Source organism: Plecotus auritus (assembly GCF_963455305.1).
Source record: "Plecotus auritus genome assembly, chromosome: 4".
NCBI lineage: Eukaryota > Metazoa > Chordata > Mammalia > Chiroptera > Vespertilionidae > Plecotus > Plecotus auritus.
The window spans coordinates 107,540,224-107,562,696 of record NC_137775.1 but is presented as its reverse complement, the minus strand read 5'-3'; the positions used below and the strand labels follow the sequence as shown (position 1 = coordinate 107,562,696).

The 22,473-nt window shown below is 60.3% G+C and overlaps 1 protein-coding gene across 1 annotated transcript; it reads right to left on the bottom strand.

Moving 5' to 3' along the window:
- Nucleotides 1-7,542: 7,542 nt before the first annotated feature.
- SHH (sonic hedgehog signaling molecule) lies at nucleotides 7,543-17,612 on the bottom strand. The gene is made up of 3 exons (XM_080664602.1): nucleotides 16,945-17,612; nucleotides 11,884-12,145; nucleotides 7,543-9,303 (listed from the first exon to the last, which is right to left on the bottom strand). Exons 1-3 carry the CDS (start codon nucleotides 17,251-17,253, stop codon nucleotides 8,534-8,536), a joined length of 1,341 nt encoding a protein of 446 aa, XP_080520728.1. The 5' UTR covers nucleotides 17,254-17,612; the 3' UTR covers nucleotides 7,543-8,533.
- Between the last annotated feature and the right edge of the window lie 4,861 nt (nucleotides 17,613-22,473).

The following is a 22,473-nucleotide window of genomic DNA, read 5'->3' as shown; positions in this document are numbered from 1 at the left end:
TCCACTCTGTCCCTGCCCCCGATGTGCCTGGGGACTGTGCTGAGGGGCAGCAAGCCGTCTGTGGTCTCAGTTGGGTCCAATCAAGAAAATCTGCCCTGAGCCTGGCTGTGCCCCTCAGGGATCCTCAGCCCCATGATGGCCAGACGGGCATCGACGAGCTGGGCGCCAGGGCAGCATTCACCAGCCTGTGGTCCCAGAGACTTGGAGGAGGGACTCAGATCTGAGATGGGAAGGTAGCTTTGGGTGCTGACCAAGTACTGAACCTGTGTCCTACCCTGAGCTGGTGGTGGGGCGCAGGACCCAGGGCTGAGACCAGGCGGGTGGGAGCATAGATCATATGACAGACCTCCCCCGTCCTGGCACTGAGGTGGGCGGGCGGGCGGGGGCGAGGTTCCAGGCTGCAGTGTCTCCTGCTGACCGAACCTGCCTGCGCCCAGCAAAGTCCCTGCACCTGGGCCTGTCCTCCACGCGCCTGTCCTCACACAGCCCACAGCCACAGTGCCGGCCTGGGAGGTCTGCTGCTCTGCCTCCTGCCCCAGCTCTGGGAGCCATGGGGGGGGGGGGGGGGGAGGGGCGGAGGAGGGAGGGTCCTTTCTCCTCATGCTGCTTCCTGAGAACCCAGATCCTTGGAAGAACCAGAGGTGAAACTGCCTGAGCCTCCCACCCGTGGTCACCTACCAGGGTCACCTCCACCCACGTCACTGCCCTCCCTGATGAGGGTCTCGCTCTTCCTGATGGCTGATCTGGTCATTGCTCTCTCTGCTGTTCCTCCCGTCATGTCATTTCCACACGTCTTCGAAGCAGGCGACATCGCTGCCGAGGTGCCATGGGTCCCCTAGCTCCCAAAGCCCCCATGACCACCTGCACTGTCGGCCACGATGTGGGACACAGGCATGAAGTGTTGCTGGTTTGTGAAGTCCTATGAAGGCACAGAAACAATTCACAGTGAGCCCCACATTTTGAAAATCCCCCTTTTTTGTTGAAAACATAAGACCACATTAAGTGAGGGGTCCCAGGAAACTGCTGTCACGTGCGCATGCTCCTCATCTGCCGTCTCCAGGTGCTGTTCCTTCTGCCTCACCTGTTTGGAGGTTCTCTGCTCTGGGGGAGGCTCCTGAGCGCCCTGCCTCTGCGGGATTATCTGGGTCAGGCCCCTGCTCTTCCCCAAGACAGTGAGCCCAACAGCAGTCCCTGGGAGGTGGGGTGCTGCGGCCCTCACTTTCCCAGGAAGACCGAGGGCCCCTCCTCTCCGCTGATTCCTGAGACAGGGCTCCAAGGCCCTGTGGTGGGTCTTCCTGACGGCAGTTTCAGAGCTGCCCAGCAGGTGGCGCCCGACGACAGGGACATGGCTTCCCTGGGCTAGGCCTGTGGGCCCAGCACAGCAGCAGTGGTGCCCTGGCAGTGCCCGCGCTGTCACTCAGTCACTTCACTCGCTCCTCCACCAGCTCACTCTTTACAGAGAGACCCCCGCGTGGCATTCCTGCAGCGACAGCGAGGACAGAGCAAGGACAGACCCAGCCGGTCCCAGCGCTGCCCCAGTGAACATCGCAGTTCTCCAGGCACCTGGTCAGACAAGCTAGGAATGTCGGAGCTGGGCCTGACCTCGGTCTGGGGATCGATCCCTCCTATCACATGTGGGGGCCTGGGCCTGAAGAGTGGGCATGGCCCACTCAGGACGCCGCTCACCTTGTGCGGATCTGAGATCAGAGCCTGGCTCCTCAGCTTAGCCCGGGAGTCGCCCGACAATGAGAATATTTGGGGAATGCCTTGGAGTCTGGAAAGGCGAGTCTCATCAGTTGGTGGACATCCTGCCATCCGTTTCACCCGGACCTGCTGGGCCCCTCTCTGAGGGCTCCCTCAGAGGTGAAGATGCACCACCTCGCCAATGCTCTTTTAAACAGCCCACGGCAGGTTCTGAAGTGGCGGCAACAGCAGGGCCCGCACGGCCGCAGGTCAGCAGCGTCTCGGTGGCTGTCCCAGACTTACTGTAACCGAAGCCATTAGGATGGGCTTAGAGGGGACACAAAACAACACAAAAAACTCCTTAAACCTTTTCAAGTTAAGATGTTTTATTTTTGCTCACACTACTAAATTGTCATGAGACAGCTGAGGTCACTTGGTAAGTTCACCACCCAGACAGAGTCACTGGGAAGATGTCAGTGTGTATCCTGCCCAATTTTTTCTAAGAATGCATATGCATATGTATACACATATGGGAACACACACAGACACACATGCAAACAAGTACACACATGCACACACACAGCATACAAACACACCTGCATGCAAATGTGTGTGCACAGTTACACACAATTGGGATTCCGCTGTATGTAATGTTTTGGAAACAGCTTTCACCCATGTAATAGTATGTTGTGAATAGTTTCTCATGACACTGACTATTTTGTGTCATCTTACATAGCAGAGTGGTGTCTGTTGGACAGCACACAGTAAGTAATTGGTTTAATTCTTTAGCGGTGGATGCGGAGGCCACTGCCCAGGTTTGCGCGATTGTAGAAACCACTGGAAAACACGCCAGTCTGTGGCCATGTCCTTGGTGTCCACTCTAAGAAAGTGGGATTGCCAAATCAATGAACCAGTGAAACCCCAAGGCTAGGAGAACTTATTTCCAATTGTGAGTAAAGGTCAAAGTCATTTCCACTCCATGTGACCCCATTTCCCAATCGAGGCCAACTCCGAACATGGCCATGTTCATTCTGAGAACTTGGCTGGTGCTCTCAGCTGCCTTCAGGGACCCTGGGGGCACGGCCGTATGAGGTCTGGTCTTCTCCCTGGGCACCCCCCCCCCCCCCCGCCACCCGGGTGAGTTAATGAACACCATGAACCGTGAGTCCCAGAGTGGAAGACTCGCCCCTGGCTCCTGCCCTGGGCGGGCGACCTTGGAAAATGCTTTTCTTCCAGTCTAACTTGCGCAGCGAGAACCTCAGGCCTGATTCAGAATCGCTGTCACTGACGGAGGACAAGGGCAGGAAGGAGAGGAAGAGGGCCTGAGGAGGAGGGCCGCACCCTCTCCTGGTCTCAGGGGCAGCAAGGTGGCTTTCCCGCTGGGCGTGAAGAGACTGGCAGGCAGAGCGGGGATCCCTTAAGGTTTTCCTTGGTGCCCGAAACAGGCCTCTCAGTGCCAACCGAGACCTGTGGACCCAACCAGACACTTACCACTAACAGCCAGTGCTTTCTCCAGGCCCTCCACCGCTCCCACGGGATGTGCACCCCGTCGCTCAATCCCTTGCCCCGATCACCATCACTGCCTCCCCTCCAGTGCCCCAGGGCCCCCTGCCTGTCTGAAGGTCCCCCCCGCCCCAGCCCTTCGTATCGTCAGAGAAGACGTGGCAAGGGGTGCTGTGTGTGGTCTACCCTGGGGCATGGCAGTTACAGCCCAGCTGGCTCTTTTGTGGCAGCTGCCGCTCTGGTCACTGGATCTGGGTGTCCTTGATGGCGTGGTCTGGACCTCACTCCAAATCAGCGTATGGCCAGCCTCACCACACCGTCCATTCCGTTCAGGGAGAGCTGCCACCAGTCATGTACCTGCATCCACCGGTCTGGCCCACAGACACAGACACACACTGAACCAGATGTCCTGGTGAAGGTGGCGGGGGGGGTGGGGGGGGCCACAGGCCAGCCAGGGGAGCTCCCAGCTCCCAGGCCCTTGAGAGCTGGGGCCTTTGAGAGAGCAGGCACCCTGCCGGGGTGGCCAGTGGGTGCCAGGCCGCGGTCAGGGGTCCATCTGCGAAGCCCCGGATTTGCCTGAGAGCAGAGGCTGCGCCCTCCGCCTGGTGCTCAGGCAGACGACAGCCTTTTAAACTCGTGTCTCTGACCCGAAAAAGCTTGTTTCTGACTGAAGCCCTAGACTTCAGGGCTGACACAGAGCCGCCTATAAACAGCTCAGGTGTGGCCACCCAGCTGTTCAGGACCTGGCGGCGGTGGGTCCCAGAGGGGTGCTGGCTTGTTTACATGAAATTACAGAACCTGGGAGAGATGAATAGGCGGGGCTGCTCGGGGTCTCAGGGCCCCATGGGCCACCCTCTGCAGGGCCTAAGCCCTGGGACCCTCAGCGTTCCAACCACTCATGAGCTCAACCTCCTTGTTCCCCCTAAAGGCTCAGTTTCCCCAGCGCGGCAGCTTTTAGTTTTCCTTTTTGACCCCTGGCATCTGAGAATTAAGTGACCCCTCTCCGCAGGGAGCCAGGCCAGGTGCCGGGTGGGACGCAGGGGGCGACACTGCCCGCACTAACTGTACCCGTCAGGTCTCGACATGCCATCTGTGGGACGACCCTTCCTTGGAGACACTTCTGATATTTATTTGGATCAGCCCCCAGCTGATGGCAGGGCCTTCCCCTGTGCACTGGCCCAGGTCCCCATCCAGGGCGTGCCTGCGCTGCCCCATCATGACCACCAGAGGGCGCTGGGACTCCACCCAGGGGCCCACTCCTCTGCAAGCTGGTGATGCTGACCAGCCTGGAGCTTTGGTGCAGAGGGGAGGAGAAATGGGCAGAGGCAGGGGCCCTATCCAGGGCCCCACATTTCCCCAAGCCCACCCTTCCATTCTTGGCCGCCTCGCATGCCTGGCACTTACACTGCCAGGGGCAGGGCCGAGGGACAGGAGGGGCTGGGGAGTGGCGGGGGGTGGCCATATAGTCCCTGGTGGTGCCTGAGCCTCCTGCCATGTGCACCTCGGGAGGGCCTGGCAGGGAGGGAAGGAGCCTGCATTCTCAGTGGACCCCGGAGCTGGGCAGGCTGGACACCCACAGAGTGGAAGCTGCGTGCCAGGAGGCCCTGCAACACGCAGGAGAGAAGCAGCTCTATGCAAGGCCTTTGGGGCATGGGGCTTTGGGGGTCGGGAGCAGGGAGCCAGGCCAAGGCTCCCTCAGGCCCCAGAACCCCAGGCTGGCCGTGGGAGAAACAACTGTGTCTTCCACAAATGTCACCAAGTGAATGAGAACAGCCAAGCACTACAGCCACACACGAACCTGAGGATCACGGCAGGGCCACCTGGCTGCAGGCCCAGGGCTGATGCTAACACCGCGAGGCTCTTTCTGAAACGATAGGTCCCCCACCCCACCCCACCCCACCCTCACCCAGTCCCACCCCACCCACCCCACCCTACCCACCTTGACCCCACCCACCTCCACCCTACTCTCCACCCCACCCCCACCCCACCCATCCCACCCACCCCACCCAGATGGCTAATATTCCAGGCCCATGGGCGTGCTTTCGGGATGGGGTCTGACACCTGCTCGGTCAGCTCTGGGAGCTGGAGGCGCTGCAGACACCATGCTGCAACAGAGCTCAAACCTCACTACTTCTCGCCTGGCACGAGCTGTCCTTCTCCCGTAGACTCCCAGTCTTTAGAAATTTGAACACCAATCTGAGTGCTGGGCTGTGTGAACCAGGCAGGCAGCATCCGGCCTCCAGCCGGCATTCTGCCCCTCAAGGCGCCTCCGGCAGAGGGCCTGAGAGACGTGGGCTCCTGAGTGTTCTGTGATTTGCTCCTAAGAAGTCATTTGAAAGTCACTCACCCCCTGGAGCGGTCGTTCTTCCAGAAGGAGGGATTGAGAACCAGAGAACCTGGAATGCGGAGCGAGAGCCAGCCCCCAGTGCCACCCACAGCTGCCCACAGGCTGGCACTCTGTTGTTTTCCTGCCAAATCTTGCAACCAACTGGCCTTCTTGGCAGGTCTGCCTGGCATTTCCCATGTGGCTGTGATGACAGCAAAGGGCCTCAACCAGGAAGAATAAGGTGCCTCTGCCCGGCCCCCAGCCTGACCGGACCCTCCCATGGAGGCCAGGGAGGTGAGGCCTTTCACATTCAAGTGCAGCCCGTGGAGAAGGCGGGGATCCGCATGTGGCCATGAGGGACAGGGATTCCGCCACAGAACAGATAGCGCCGAAAGCCTCTGTCGCATCTTTAATTATCCAAACAATATAGCACAAAGGCAACAGCTTCAAGTACATTCTGATGTACGTGTTTGACGGGAGGAGAGAGGCGCTGAGTCCCAGTGCAATGGTAGCGACATCACGCGTGCACTTTGAAGACTCATGGCCCCGTCAGCCCTAAAGATGGAGAAGCGGGGCCGTGAGCGACAAGCAGCAGGAGTGGCTGCTCCCCTCGTGCCCTGGGTCTGGTTTCTCTACGAGGCGCTTCCATTAGTTAGTTGCCCATGAAAAAGAGAGTTCTTAATACAAAGCTGGAAAAATGCTGAGAATGGGATGGCACTGGGTAAGGAAAGTGAGACACGGACTAACGCCTGCCTGCAGGGGGTGCTGTGGGCACTCCCAGAGCTGGTGGCCAGGACTCTGCTTTCGCTGGTTACTCAGGTGGGTCACCACAGCCAGAGACGCTGGTGAGCCCACGGCTTCCGGTTTACCTTCCACCAACTTACAGACTTAAACAGCCAACACACCAGAAACCACCCGATGCCACCAGGGCGGTAAACTCTGAACCTGCTAACAGCCCACACCACCAGAAAAAACCTTTTCCAGAGAAATCAGGACCCTCCACTCCTTGCTTAGAGGGCCTGACCATGGGCAAGCTCCAGTGTCCCTCCCCTCCCCGCCCCCCCCCACCCCCGCTGGGGCCGCTTGCCTCAGCGCTGCACCCGAGGGCCCCTGGCCCCTGGAGAAGCCACACCATGCCAGACCCTCGGCACAGAGGCCCCAGGGACCCAGGCCCTGCCTCGGGAGTGGCTGCTCCAGACCTGCCCAGGGGACCAAGGCTGGCCTCTGCAGAGCGGCCTGCTGACAGGCCAGCCCACATAGGCTGCCCTGGCAGAGCCCGGCTTAGATACTGGGGCTCGAAGCCAAAGCATGGTAGTAGCCTCAAAAAGCCCAAATCTGTCATGGCAAAGGGCAGAGCCCCTCTGGCTGAACATCAAACACCGAGGACCTCCTCCCCAGACCCACTGACCCAGGGCGTGCGCCAAAGGTGCCCACCAAAGGAGAGCTGTGTCCAGGGGCACAAGTCCATGCCCAGCAGCCACTCCAGGCGGACAGGCTGGACGGAGACACCAGCATGGCCTGAGGACCCGGGCGCTTGAGGACCGTGGCTGTGTCTGTTGGGAGAGGCCAGGATGGCACTCTGCAAGGGGCCTGCCCTGGATTCAGGGGAGCCTTGAGCACAGGGTGTGGGAGGTTCAACCAGGATCAGCACCCTGCCCTCTCCTCGGGAACCCTCCTTAAAGGGCCCCCAGGACTTTGGGAAGCAGCCAGGGACCTTCCTACAGGGCCAGGGAACACAGCATCCGACAGGGCAGCCGAGCCCAGTGAACAGATCTGCCCATAGTTCCAGGGAGCCTGGGCCACCTGGGCCCACGGCTGGCAGAGACGCTGAACAGTACCCAGCACAGCACCCCAACTTAGGAGTGTAGGTCCCACCATGACACAGGCAGAGCTGAGGTTCTCCAGGGTGAAACCCACACGGAGTGTGTCGGCACTCACAGTGTATCATCTGCACACGAGGCCGGGAACCAGGAAGCCACCGGGAACAGAGGGCTGGCAGGGACTCTCAGGTATGACATACTAATGAGGCTGTGCGCGGCACGCTTTATTTCTATAAAACTATTACAAAATATTCAAAAATACAGTTTAGTAAATTTACAGCAGTTATTTTCAATTTATTAATGCAAAAAAATCCTTGTTTATCTCTGTACAAACTACAGGCTCCATCCACATGGGCTCATTGCTATGTGCACGTTTAAAAAATATCATTTTCTAATAAATTCTTTGAAGTTAAAAATAACATCTTCCAGTTTGTCAAAAAAAAAAAAAAAAGGGAGAGAGAGAGAGAAAGAAAAAGAAAAAGAGAAGTGTGTGTGTGAGTGTGGAACAGTCTTGACTTCCAAGAATGTGGCCAAAATGGTGATGACAAAGCAAATATTCATCCATGAGGATACTAGAAGAGATGACTGTGACCTTGGAAATTAGTTAAATTAAAAATAATATATTTTCATATTTTACACTATTTCAAAAATGAAATGTAATTCAGTTAAGGTATTGATCTCTCAAAAATCTAATTTACAATTCTGTGTATAAAAATAGACTTTGTGGGCCCCACGAAGCTGAGTTCACACGTGCTGAGAAGCAGAGCTGGGAGAGCAGGCATGGCTGTCGGGCGGAGGGACGTGTAGAAAAATAGACTCTGCGCAGGTCGCTTGGCCTCACACCTCTCCCCCGTGAGAACAGTTCACACGACAATAATAAATTACCCAAGAAACAAACTATTTAAGGCTCTTGAAGGTCCGGTTCATATTATTTAAAACATCTATTCATACCAAACAAATAAATAGCCAGAAGAGGTGAAAAAAATCAAAATAAAACAAGAACCAAAAGATTCAAAAAATAGATATGAACTAAACACGACGCCAGAGCTCCCCGGGTCTTGGTTTCCTTATAGCCTATTTTGGGTTGTCCTACTTCATTATTATTATTTATTGTTATAATTAACGTCTCATTCCGTGAGCTTTCCCGTGTCTTCTGCTGTATCGTGCTGTTGCCCGGTCCCTCCCTCCCCGCTGCAGGCCTTCAGCTAGACTTGACCGTCATGCCCAGCGGGTGCAGGGCCTCGCTGTCCAGCAGCCAGGTGCCTATTTGGTAGAGCAGCTGCGAGTACCAGTGGATGCCCGCGGCCCCTGGCGCCCCCGGCTCGGGCTGAGGGATGCGGCCGCCACCCCCGCCGTCGCCGTCGCCGCCACGGAGCGTGCGCACGGGCGCCAGCGCGGCCAGCAGCGCGTGCGCCAGGCGGAAGGGCGCGAAGGCCCTGTGCGCCCAGTTGTGCTCCTCGATGACCGCGTAGCACGACGCCAGTACCCGGTTGATGAGGATAGTGCCCTGCGCCGTGAGCGGCGCGTATGCGCCTGTGGCCTCCTCGCGCAGGGTCACGCTGTGCACGGCGGCGGGCAGGAGCCGGCGGTCCCCACCGCGCTCTGCTACCACGTACACGCGCTGGCCCGGCTGCACGCGGCTGGCAAAGAGCGCCCGGCGCCCAGGCGCGCCCCCCGGCGGCCGACCTGCGCCCGAGTCGTTGTGCGGTGCAACAAAGAGCAGGTGCGCAGCGGTGAGCAGCAGGCGCTCGCGTGGCTCCCGCGTCTCGATCACGTAGAAAACTTTCTTGGCGCCGTCGTCGCGGTCCAGAAAAGTGAGGAAGTCGCTGTAGAGCAGCTGGCCCTGGTCGTCGGCCGCCAGCACGCGGTCCCCTGGGCGCAGATCCTTCACCAGCTTGGTGCCGCCCTGCTCGAGGTGCACAGTGGCTGAGCCCGGGAAGCAGCCGCCGGATTTGGCCGCCACCGAGTTCTCTGCGGGGAAGAGTGAGAGGAAAGCGATTAGGGGGATAAGTCCCTAGACCAAGGCGCGTGTGAGGAGGGGTGCACGCGTGGTGTCCCGTGCGCTCAGACGAGGATGCTCACAGCTCTGTGTAGAGATTTGGAAGGGCTGGTTCAGCGCAAACCTCTCTCCCCAAGCCCCAAGCCCCAAAGCCAAGGCGACAAACTTCAGATGCAGACACATTCCTTAAGGACTCTTTTAGGATTGGATTGGCGGTGATAAAGGTAGGCTAGCTAACTCCTTTCCTTCCTCCTTCCTCCCACCCCACCCCCTGCTTAGCACACACCCAGCCTCGCCACGAATTCAGAAGGTATTTGCTCTCCACTTGGATTCCTCAGGAAGCCTCCTTGAGCTAACCGGGCGCCGAGGCGCTCCCGCCCCCGGCGCGGGGCGCGGCGCCCCCTCCAGCGCTCCAGCACCCGGCTACACCGCGGGGACCCCTCACCCGCCCGTCCCCAAGGTCCTCGGTGTCAGGAGACGGGGCGGGGGTGAAAACAGCTGTAGTTGTAGCAACTGGACAAACATTCCAGAGCACCGGCGGAGGTGTGACAGCCAGCGGTGCGGTTTTCCTAGTAAATCCAATAAAGGGCAGCGTGGTCACTGCGATGGCTGCGCTCACAGGGACGCGCTCTCGGAAGAGGGGCGCTTCCATTTCTCCTCTTCCAGCCGCCGCCGCCCCTCCCTATTTGCTCAGGTGCAGCCCCTCGCCCCCCGCGGTTCACACGCGGCTCTCCAGCAGCCGGGCCTCACAAGCACTATTTGCACAGCCCGGCCTCTCTCCCAGCTCTCAAGATGTGTATTTGAATTTTAAATGGCGGGGCTGCGGCAGCTCTGGAAGCGCCGGTTCTCAAGGCCCCTTGACGACGCGCTGTTAGGAGTCTCCGTCGTTTCGGGGGCTCACTGTCCCGAGGACAATGATCGGAGCGGCGGCGCGCTGGGGGCCGGGAGGAGGGGCACGGAGGCCCAGTCTTCTTTGCATTCCAATCTCTGGGATCATGCTTTTTGCAAATAGAGATCGCGAGAAAGAATCTTCCTGCTGGAATTACCGAGGGTTTTTAATCTTCTCATCGGTTTCTCCGGCATGAAGTGCGGGCCTGGCCGTGGGAGGCCGCCGCAGCCCCCGGAATGCGGCCCGGGGCGCGGACAGCCCGAGTCGTCGAGTCGCACGACCCTGCTTGACACGCAGTGCGCTGGGCCCGGCCGTGTGCGCGGAATGCCAATGAGCAGCTCTGTGCGCGGGTCTGCTCCGCGGGCCCCTGGGGCCGGATTGCCGCTGCTCATTTTCGAGGCGACCTCTAGGGAACACCCCCGCAAAGAACACCCCCGCCAGGAGGACCCTACGGACAAGGGTGGCCCCAAGAAGGGGCCGCGCGTGTTCGAGTGCAGCCGCGAGGTCCCGGGAAGGGTGCGCGGTTGACTGCGGGGGGCGGGGAGGGGTTCAGGGGAGCGGCAGTAGGGAAGAACCCCGCAGAAGGTTCCCCGCGGAGCCCCGCGAAGGGGGGTGACGCCTTTCCTACCTCCTAAGGCAGGGACCCCCTCCCCAGCGTCCCTGACACTCCTTTCTTTCTGGTGTGAATAGAAGCCACTATTTTCTTTACCTACTAAGTCTTTTTCTACTCACATCTGCTGCTCAACACCGCTTAGGGGACAGGCGCGGCTCCTCGGGAATTCGGTGTGAACTGTTTTGCTAAATGTGCCCACGCAGGCTAGAGGGAGATGGGCGCCCACGCGGGCTACATGGACATGAGCGCAAACAGTCGCCAAGTTGGGACATTGGCGCGTGTGGGTGTAAAGCCTTCCTTCCAGAGCGATTCCTCGCCACCGACTGCGCGGGGCGTTCCAGGCCCGGGGAAGGGAAGCACTCCCAGCAGACTCGCTTCCCGGCCCTGCCGGTGGCTCGAGCAGCCGAGCTGCTGCTAACCAGCCGGACGGTGCTTCTGGGCTTGCGGTGTCCAGATGTTGGAAGTGATGTCTGCTGGGTTTATTACTCCCACCAGGCCTCTCCCCACGGGCTGTGCCAGTGAGTTAAGCTAATTTAGAATCCGCAGGCGCTCCTGGGAGGGGAGAGGACAAGGGCCTACACCCTGGACACAAGCTTCTGTTCTGGGGCAGGGGTGGAGAGGTGGGGGCAGGTGATTCTTAAGCCCTAAATGAGAGGAAGGATGAAGCCAGACCTGGCTAACCAGCAGGGCTGCAGTCTCTCATCAGGAGAGTGTCCCCCATCTTTCTCCCCTGTCTCTGTCACCTCCAGTGGGGGCAGAAGTGGGTGGGGTGGCTCAGGAGACACGTGGCCCCTGCATCAGTAGTCAAAGGACCTCGGGCCTTTGCAGCATTAGGGGGGGGGCAATGCCTGGCTGGGGTCGAGCCTCACAGAGTACACACCCACTGCAGAAGCACATGCCCTTCTCTGGCCCTCCAGCCCCCACCCTATTTCTGTTGCTTTGCCTTGAATCAGGCCGCAGGGCACACAGGTGACATCCTGTGGGTGGATGTGGAGCTGGGGGAGGGGTGCTGGTGGCGGGGATGAGGGTACGGGAAGGGGGGTCACTCACCTGCTTTCACAGAGCAGTGGATGTGTGCTTTGGATTCGTAGTACACCCAGTCGAAGCCGGCCTCCACGGCCAGGCGCGCCAGCATGCCATACTTGCTGCGGTCCCGGTCTGACGTGGTGATGTCCACGGCGCGGCCCTCGTAGTGCAGCGACTCCTCAGAGTGGTGGCCGTCCTCATCCCAGCCCTCAGTCACCCGAAGCTTCACTCCTGGCCACTGGTTCATCACTGAGATGGCCAAAGCATTTAACTTGTCCTTACACCTCTGCAGAGAGAAGGGCAGTGAGGACATTAGCACCGGCCCGCACCGGCCCACACCCACCTCCCTGGCTGCTCAGAATAGTCCCTGCAGCCCAGGGCGGTGCCAGCGGTGAGGCCTGGAGGGGGCGCCATCAGCCCGGAAGAGGGGGCACCGGGCTAGGAAGGGGTGTCTGCAGGAGGAGCAGCTCCCTTTAGAGATGAGCTGAGGGCCTGTCTCCAAACCCTGAATGAGCAGAGCTCCTACCCTAGCCTGGGGAGCAGGTGAGACTTTGGGGGAAGAGTGAACTGTGTTTTCAGACAAAGGCTGCAGAACCCACCGGGGGTACCCTTGGCCATGCCTTGCACCTTCCCCAAGGGATCCCCCACCTTCCCCAAGGTGTCTCCCACCCACTGCCATCCCTTGCTGTGGCCCATTTTTCTGCACCTGTGAGGGGCTCCACCCTTCTCCCTGGGGAGGCACACTCCCTTCACCTGGAGGCCAGAGGGAGGCCCAAGGTGCAATTTTGCAGAAATCAAGCAAAACACACTACTTCTTCAAGAGCCCAAAGCCTCACCTTATCTTTGGACCCTCCCTCCTGCCCTAGGCCTATCTAAGGTGAGAATGAAGCCAAAGGTAGAGAGGGAGGTGGGACGCTGATAGCAGAGCTGAGGGTGGGCGAGAGCAGCAGTGAAAGGCCCAGTGAGTTATAATTTTCAATGCTGCCGGGCTGGGCCGGACGACAAACAGTCTTTATCTGGAAGCCGCATTCCTCGGCCGGACTCTCTCCCCGGTGTGGCTGAGGTCTGCTTGTGCCTCTTGTTTTCCTTAACCTGCTCCCTTCCCCCTCTTGTTTTCTTGGCTCCAGCGCAGAATGGTGTCCGGCAAGTTTGAAGAGCAAACTTCAGAGGTGGAGGGAGGAGGTGGGGAGGGAGAGAGGGCGTGGGGCGGGAAGGTGGGGGATGGGGAGTCAGAAATGCCTGAGGCCAGGGAGCCCTTTGCCTTGGGGACTTTTCCTCTGAACCCCGGCCTTCGCCTCCCCACCTCCATCCCCTCCTCCCCCCCCCCCCCCCGCAAGGAAGCTGCCTGTGGGAGTCAGGAAACCAGCAGCGGGGGGCACAGGGTGCGTGGAGCTGAAGTCTCCCACATCCCCGCATATGCGCGGGTCCCAGAGAAGGAAGCAATAAAACAACTGAATCAAGTGTGCGTTTGTGTGGCTGGGAACTCGCTGGGCGCGCATCCTGCTGCGGGCGGGGTGCGGGATTGAAAAGGACAAGGACACAGCCTGACGGCATCCCGAGAGGCCGACTCCCAGGGACGCGCGCGACAGTTTCAAGTCGGTGTCTGCAGAGGGCAGGGCTGCCTCCTCCAGGCGGGCGGGCGCTCGGCTGGGGAGCTCGGCTCCCGGCTGGACCCTAAGAACCGCGGGAGAGACTCATTTCCTAAGCGTGGGGGAGGGGCGCCCTTGCAGACCGGGATATGATAGATTGCGCAACAGGAAAAGCCCTGTGTATTTGGCAGCAATAAAACGCGGTAATACGGTTGTAGAGTTAAACATACAACAGATGGGGGAGGGCGGCCCTGGTGGCAGGTCAGCGCTTGCAGGTTTCTGGGCCTGACAGCCGTTTTCTTAAAAAAAAAAAAAAAAAAAAAAAATCAGGAGGGCAGAGTTTGAGTGAGGTCATCTTGAGGATTGAACGCGTTTTACATGAAAATCAATCCGTAAACTAGGGTCAGTTAACAGCCGGGATGCGGAGCGGCAGCGCAGGCGCACACCGCCTGCACGCACACGCAGACACCCGGCGACCCGAGCCTCATCCCACCCCAGCTCCGCTCTCCTGGGGGCACGTGGAGCTCTCAGAAGTGCCCCCTGGGGCAGCTGGCCCGGAGGGGGTGGGCCGGATGGGCAGGACACGGGACCACCCTCGCGTCCAGAGCTGCGCCACTTGGACCAGAGGTGAAGGACGCAGGCGAGGACGCAGGCCCAGGAAGGCCCGACTCTGCTCCCCGCGCCCCCCCCCCCCCCGTCCCCGGCGCGGCGGTGGCCAAAGCCGGGGAGCCCAGGACGGCCATCAATTCACTGGGTCGTGTGCCGTGAATCAAGCCCGGCTCCTGTGCAGCCACCGTGAAGCCCAGCGGGGCCGCCGGGCCGCTTTGTGTCGCCGAGGCCCAGCGGTTCCCCACGCCTGAGCTCCCACCGCCTCCCCCGTCTGCGAAACCGCTGCGCGCCCGGCGCGGGAGAGGGACCGTCACCGGCAGCGGCCTGCGGGCTTCCCCGGCGTGGGGGAGGGGTGCTCCAACTTCAAAAGAGACCCCCTCCAGTCGGTGCACACACCTCCCCCGCTCCTCCCCCGCTCCGGAAAACCAGACCTTTCCCTCAAATCAGGAAAACCCTCCTGAAGCCCACACCTGAGCGCGGTGCCCCAGGGCCGCCACGCACCCAGAAACCTACTCAACCTGGCGTCTCAGGCTGATGCCCTCGCAGCCCTCAGCCCGGCCCCTCGCGGGCCCCTGTCCCCTCAGAACCCCGGCCGGCACCCCGCCTGGCACCCGGGCCGCAGGGACGCGGCGTCTGTCTGCGTTCCCCCCTCCGAGTTAATATTAACCAGGAGCTCATGCGTCCAGAACTGCTCTCAGAGTTCCACTGGGGACGATCTTGCCACGGTTGAGGGACTTGGGCGGCAGTCACATTAGAGAGACAGACGCACGGAGGCTCGGAGGGACAGGGGAGGAAGGGCGCGCACCTGAGAGCAGAATCCAGGTGGTTATCTGAAGTGAGGGCCAGCGGGTGCGCGGGTTCCCCGAGGAGAAGACCTAACCTCCTCTGGCCTGGGGGGCGGTCTGTTTCACCCCTTCACCCCAGCCTTGCCCCTCATCACCCACGTCCTCCGCCTTCCACCCCTGCCCCGCCCTTCCACTCGTGGAAACAGAGCAAAAGGTAGGGCGGGAAGCGATAAACCAAGGCCACCTTCCAGGCTGCTCCCCAGCTACCCACGATTTTGGGGGGACATGGTGTCCATGCTGCAATTCGGGCCTGGCTCTCCCCACCCAGGTTGATGGTGGCTGCCCCTCCCCCGTCCTTTTGTGTAGGGAACGGGAAAAGCCACTGCCCAAGGAAAAAAGTATTTGTTTTCGTTTCTCCGTCTGAGGGAAGTTGACAGAAGGTCAGAAGTTCAAATGCTGCCAGCGCACGCAGCGGCGAGAGTGGCGGGGCGCGGGGCCGTGGGTCCCCGGAGGGGCGCCAAGGCCAGGAAGGCGGCGGAGCCCTGGCACCTGCCTTCCCGCCCACGCGCGGGCGATCCCGGTTATCGCGGCCCTGCTTTTAGCGGAGACCGTGCGGCGCAGGGCGCGCGGAGGGGCCGCAGCCCGCCCGGTGCGCTGAAACTCGAGCCGCGGGATCGATCTGCCCGCAGTAAGTGGAGCCGAGTGCGTCTGCCTGGGTGTGCGCCTGCTCCAGCCCGGTCTCCCTCCTACCCGGCTCCGAGAGACCCCGAGTAGTCCTCCTCCCTCTCGCGGGAGCAGGGTGACCCGGGGTCGGGCCGGGACGGACTGGAGAATTCCCCCGCCGCCGACAGCGCGCGGGGCGCCCAGAGGCCTGCGTGGAGTTAACCGGGGCTGGTGCTGCTCTGGGCACCGGCGCGCGCGGCCACACTCGCGGTCCAGACTTAGGGTGGTCGGAGCAGATGAGAGAGAGCACGGGGCGGGGGGGCGGGAAGGACCTTCTCCTCGGCTCCCTCCTCCCAGGCTTCGCGGCCGCCCGGAGCTGTCCATGCTCCCAGATGGGCCGCCTCCGGCTGGAGCGCGGGCTCCGGCGGCTCCGTCCTGCCGCCCCACCCTCCCCGCACTCGCGCCCCTTCAGCGCCGCTCAGTCAGCTGCTATGCGCTCCTAGCCCTAAAGGTAGGACTTGACTATTTTAATAGGGCAATAAAAAGGATGTTGACCTATATTTGCCAGGAAATCCATTTCTAGCTTCTGTTCTACGTGCTCGGAGTTTCAGACAGCCCACCCCGGGCGGGAGCTGGCAGCCGGAGTCTCCGGCGGCAGCGGCGAGGGAGAGAGGACGCAGGTTTGCTTGGTTCCTCTCTCCAGCCCCCCTGGAGAGTCCCCAGGCGAAAGGGTTGCAAACCGGACTGATGCGGTGCCAATAAGTTCTAAGTCCCTCCCCTCAGGTACCCGGCCAGGAGCATGAACGCATATCCTTAAAGAAATATCGATACATTCACACTCTGCCGGCACCACTGCCACCGCGAATCACAGGGGAGCTGGTGGCACGCCGGGGACTAGCCAGGCCCCCCTGAGCCCCTTCCTTTGCTCAGCCAGTCTTTTGCCGCCTGAGGGGCAGCGGCTGGGGGTGTGGTGGAAAGACAGCACAGAGGAGGGAAGGCGGCTCTGAGACGATGCTGAGGCCACATTTGTGCAGTGAGCTGGAGGCAGTCCGTGGTCATGGGGGATTTCTGCCCCTTCCCTCATTTCCACTCCAAACTTGGAAAGGGCAGACACCCCCAAAGGGAAGCACTCTCCAAGTCATCCGCCAGAGTTGAGGCAGGATGGGAAGGCCATCCCAGCCAGAGGAATCAAATCAGGGCCATCCGTGGACCACGTCTCTCTGCCGCCTCCCCCAACCCCCACCCCAAAGTTTTCAGCTGGACCCTTCACCTGCATTCCCTCCAGGAAGAGGAAGGGATGGCAGGTGGACAGGTGGGTGGGGAAGGCTAGGGGGAAATCGCCTTTCTATCTGCCCCAGAGCAAACACTCGGTCTGGACTGCCTGGTTTCACAGAACCCCTGGTAAGCGACACATCCCACGCCCGGCCCTGGGCTTCTACCTGAGTCATCAGCCGGTCCGCTCCCGTGTTCTCCTCGTCCTTAAATATTATGTCGGGGTTGTAATTGGGGGTGAGTTCCTTGAACCGCTCCGAGTTTCTCGAGATCTTCCCTTCATATCTTCCACTGGCCCCCAGGGTCTTCTCGGCCACGTTGGGGATGAACTGCTTGTAGGCTAAAGGGGTCAGCTTTTTGGGGTGCCGCCTCTTCCCAAACCCCCTGCCAGGTCCGCACGCCAGCGTGGAGCACATCAGCAGCGAGGAGACGAGCAGTACCAGCAGACATCTCGCCAGCAGCAGCATCTCATCCATGGAACCCAGTGACTTCCAAGCCGTCCCTGTGCAGGTCTGTGTGTGCGAGTGCGTGAGTGTGTGTGCCTGTGCGCCCTCCCTTCCTCGCTGGGCTCGCTGCTGGCTCCCTTGCTCGCTCTCTGCCTCGCTCTTTCTCTTTCTATAGCACCCTGCCCGCCACCAGTGCCGGGGACTCTCTGCCGATCCCCACCCAGACGGGGGCTGGAGCGGCAGGCTGCTGGTCGCTGATAACGGAGCACATCTGAGTTGGGGCGGGAGACAGCAATCAAAAGACAAAAAGAGTCTGATTTTAAATGGTAGCAAGCCTGGAGAGCTGTGCGAGAGGCTGTCTTCAGTACTATATTATAGCTGGCAGGGGCGCATCTGATTGGCCAAAGCAGCACAGCTTCGCTTCTGATGTTAACCCTAAAAAAGACTAGATTTTTTTTCTGTTGCTGCTGTTGCTTTATTTTCACCTGAAGGCTTTGAGTTAAAAGGAAAAGAACAACACCTTTGCTAAGACAAGGGTGGGTGTGAGGGACGCTGCCTGCGCTCAGGGTGACATCAGTTACCCCCTGCTTTGTGCGTATCTCCTTGTTCCCCCTTCACTTCCCCCAGAATGGTAGGTGCTTCAGTTAAAACCAACTTAAGTTTTTAAAGGACAGCCTAGACCCCCCTCCCAGCTTCAATCATCAAACAAGTATTCTCTCCAATGTCTGAGGGGTAGAGCTGCCCAGAGCTGATTTAAATATTTTTCTGAGACTTTATTATGCAGTCCAGCTCTGACAGCATTTTAAAGATACAGGGTCTGCGTTTTCCTAAATCTTCCACATCCTTGGATGGAGGGTCATCCTCACCGGCCACCACGGGAAGCATTGCTGTTTGAAGGGCTTTCAGTGCCTGCAAAAGACTGGAAAATGCTGTTCCTTTTTGCGTTTCCATTAATGCATTATTTTTAACCCTCTGAGCATGGGATGGAGGAGTGCGCAGGGGCTGGTACTGGTGATGTGAGATCGTCCTACTGGCTTGGCCAAGTGAGTGTGGGCACTGCACCCCAGCCTGGAGGAGGGGGCCACACTGGTGCCTGTGAGGTGGGCGTAGGCCCATTGTGCCTGGGGGTAGTGGTGAGTGGGCAAGACTGTGCACACCGCACCCCCCCCCCCAATCTATGGATCCGAGCAAAGTGCAGGCCAGGGATGAGCTGGGTGTGGGAATCAGGCTCCTTCACATCGTGCCCAGCCGCTGTCCGGGGTGCCTGCAAGCCAGTGCTGGGGCTGCAGCCTGAGGTGGGGCGCGGCCCAGGGGAGCAGTGTTCTGGCTGCAGAGGGCCTGGCACTCGGAGCTGGCAACACTGGCTATTTTTTTACTATTTTCTTTTAGAAAACGAAGTCCTGTTTAAAGCAGAAAAATAAAATCAGAAACCCCCCTTTTTACAGGACTGTCTTCTAGGCCTCCAATGCCACTCCTGCCAGAGCTGCTCTAGAGTAAGCCAGGGACAGGGCTGGGGCCGGGCGTGCCGGCCCTGCGGTCAGGCCCTGGACTTCCCTGGAGGCTGAGCCTCCCTGGGCCCAGCCCAACTGCGTGGAGCAGCGGGAGAGGCAGGTCTGAAGGCTGGGCCCTCAACACAATGGGTCCCTTCCAGCGTCCATGTCCATGCGAGCCCCCTCTCAGATGACCTTCTGGTGGGAGGTGAGAGGGGACCTGATAAGAACTGAGCACCATCAAGGCCTTCCCCAGGTTGACCCCAGCCCCCAGCCAGGTAGGCAAGCAGCCCCCTTTGCCAGGGTCTGCCAGGTGGAGGGTGTGACCCAGCGTCCTGGCTGCGTATCCCCAGTGGGAAAGACATGGGAAGGACACCCGGTCCTGGACGCTGGAGGGTCAGCCTGCTTGGGGTGTCACCGCACAGCAGCTCACGTGGATGCAACACCACTGGGTGGGGTGGGGCTGGGCGGGACTTGAGAAGCCCCTGGGCCCTGGGGACTCCAGCCTTTCCCTCCCCCTCCTCCACCGCCACTCCAGCTATGGCCCCCTCCCAGGCCCCTCCTAATCCCCCTCTTTTTTTGCTCTCACACCCTCCCTTACAAACCCAGGCACAGGCAAAGGGGTGCAGCACTGGGGTGAGACCCTGCAGCCCCAAATCAGGGACCCCATGTCACCACCGGTGTGCACAGGCAGGGAGGTCTGCGCCCCAGGGCAGTGGTCCCCCACCAGTAAAGGCCCCAGATTCGCCACGCGGGTGCTCCCCTGCACAGGGAGCCAGAGCGGACCTGGGATGCCAGCCCATCGCTGCTCCTGGCCTGGGCACTGGCCGTCCTCACTAATGAAGTAACGGTGCCCCCTCAGACCCGCCACTGACCCTTATTTCCGAGGATCTTCCCTGCCGGGGATGGGTGGGGTGGGGGGGATCTGGACAAACTCCATTGCAGTTTGTATTTATTGTCTTAGCAACAGGGGCTCCAGCCAGGTCACCCGAGAAGGGGAGCCCCTGCCCTTTCCTCCCCACCCACTTCCCTGACCCCAGACACCAGATGGCTCTCTCCCTTTGTCTTCCCCCTTCAGACACTTCAGCCCCTCCCCATGCGGGTCAGAGGCTCTGAACCCCACCTCTGCCTGATCCCAGGTCCCCCCCAGGATTTGTTTCTCATTTGCCTGGGCTCTGCCCCATTTCCCGGGCCAATCTGCATCCCTCCACCCATCCTCCGTCCCTCCCCTGCACCCTGCGGAGGTGGCTGCTGACTTCTGCCCCTACCCCCAGGAGGCGCCTCTGCGCCCCGCTGCCTGGCCCCCACCGCTAGATGGCCTCCTGACTCTGCCTCTGGTCGGGCAGCGGCTGGAAATTGGAGCAGCCGGGTGGGCAGGTTCCTGGGAGCAGGGTTAGCCCCCTTGGGCCGCCTGCCCGCCCCTCACCCACTTCTGTGGCCCCTCTGCCCCCTTCCGGGGTGGGTGCCGCTGGGCTCTGCAGCGGAGCTGGGCCTCTTGCCTCAGCCAGGGGCCACACTCCCGGCGCTCCACTCCTGTCCCTGGGGCTGCGACCCCTTCCCCACGTCCCCGCCCTGGGATGTCTCTTCCTGGGAGCCCTTCCACTCAGCCTCTTTCCTTCCGTCACGGCTTGCCATTTCTTCCTGATTCTGTCTACTTTCGGCAAATTGAATACCCGTGCCCCCCTGTGACTGCAGCCAGGGTCTCCCTGGAGTTGTGCAGGGATGTGGCCTGGGGGTGCGAGTGTCCAGCTTCCCTCGGGGCCACTGCGTCCGCCAGACACACAGACCTCTGCCAGCGAAGGTTTCCATGGGGGCTGAGCCTGGTGGCGGCGCTTCTCAGCAGAGCAGAGCACAGAGGGGCACTGCCAGGGACAGGAGGTGGGTGCCCGCCACACACTGTGCCATGCGGGGGGAGGAGGAGGACCTGGCACCTCCAGGCTCAGTGATTCTTGGACAGGTGACAGCTGAGGCCTTCCCTCCCGAGGACCTGTGGCTCCAGCGCTCACTCTCACTGGTTCTGCCCAGTACACCTGCGGCTTGTCCCGTGTACCCACCCCAAGTGCTGTGGCCCCAGGGGGGTGTGCTTGTCCCCAGGACCGGTCCCCTTCTAGCTGACTTTACTCCTTGTCACCTGGCAGCCAGGGATCATGCCCAGCCCCACCCTTTACCTCCCTTTTACCTCATAACAGGCGCTGACATGGTGACCTGGCGAGAGATGCCGACATGCAGGAAGAGCGCATGTCTGGTCCCATGCACCGGGGAGCAGGCGGGTCGGGCCCAGGTGTGCTGCTGGCTGAGTGTGCAGGCTTCCTCACTCCAGACCGGCCCCTGAGATCGGGCCAGCCCAGTGTAAGCTCGGCCACAGGCCCCGTGGGTGTGCCACCCCGTACGGTTCCAGGGAACCGTGGCCTCATGTGAGTGGGTCAGGAATGGCGCTGCGGGAGTGGCGCATACCCAGGAAGTGAGGGACAGACCTAGCTCTTCTGATCCCAGCTCCTGTGTGCCCTTCCCGTCTCACAGCTGCCTGGGCCCAGTGACCACAGGTGCCCAGGGAAGCAGCTCGGTCGCCCTCATTGCGTCGGGCCATCTGGGGACCCCAGCAGCGTCTAGTTGCCCTCCCCACAATCCTGTCTCCTGGGGATCCTGTAAGCCCACAGCACAAGGGACTGGGGATGTCCCTGCCCTCAGGACACCCCATCTGCCTGGAATGCCTTTTGCCCAGGAGGACCTGGTGAGGAGCTCACAGAGCTTCCTGTGTGTGTGTGTGTGTAGGGGGGGGCCTCAGGAGTGACTGTGAGTTTCTGATTCTTTCTGAAGATCAGGCATGAGGGACAAAGTGAGGTGTATGTGTGCATGTGTGTGAGTGTGTGAGAGTGTATGTATGTGTGTGAGAGTGTATGTGCATATGCATGTATGTGTGTATGTATGTGTGACTATGTGTATGTATGTGCATGTGTGTATGAGTGCAAGTGTATGAATATGTATGTGTATGTGTGTGACTATGCATGTTTGCGTGAGTGCATGTGTGACTGTGTGTGTATGTGCATGTATGTATATATGTATGAGTATGCATGAGTAAGTATGTGTGACAGGAGGGTCAGGTCCTTGGGCGTGAGGACAGAGCCGGAGCAGGGAAGCAGGGCTGGCCGACTGCTCAGAGGGCCTGACATGGGGTTGGAGCAGCGGGGACTCTGGAGGGGGGACTCAGGTCTCCTGGCCCCGAAGCCGGTCCAGCTGGGAGGACTCAGGCCCTTGTCACCTGCTTCCTCCCGCTGGGGGAGCCCTGCCCTGGTCTGGCTTTTTCTGCCACTCGGAAGGGGACAACTATGACCCCCTTGGCAGCCAGCAGAGCACTTATGTCATTTGGACAACTTCTGTCCAAACATTTTCTTAATAAAAAAGGAGATGTGATGCTGACATGCAGGAGCAAAGCGAATCAGGTTCGTCCATCCATCTGGCGTGGCCGCAGCTCTATGCACGCCAGCTCCTGGGGCTCCTCCTGCGCAGGCAGCCTGGCACCCACCTCTGCCCTCTCCCTCGGTGACAGGATGACAGGATGCCGCGGTCCTTCCCATCTGAATCCAGATTCCCAAGTCCCTTCAGGGCTGCATTTTCTAGAAAGACCTGAACTTCCGTGCAGGGTCACAGACTACTTGGAGGCATTCTCGTGGCGTAGTATGTTGGCCAGGGAGGGTGCCGTCTACATGTGCACTCGGAGACCCACAGGGCCGCGGGCCGTGGGCTGCAGGGCCAGGGCCGG

What these genes read in the sequence shown, in the direction of transcription:
- SHH (XM_080664602.1), bottom strand. Translation starts at nt 17,253, where the DNA reads ATGGATGAGATGCTGCTGCTGGCGAGATGTCTGCTGGTACTGCTCGTC. An exon ending in CGGACCGGCTGATGACTCAG is followed by an intron (nt 12,146 to 16,944) that starts GTAGAAGCCCAG and finishes TTCTCTCTGCAG; the next exon opens with AGGTGTAAGGACAAGTTAAA. An exon ending in CCACTGCTCTGTGAAAGCAG is followed by an intron (nt 9,304 to 11,883) that starts GTGAGTGACCCC and finishes TCTTCCCCGCAG; the next exon opens with AGAACTCGGTGGCGGCCAAA.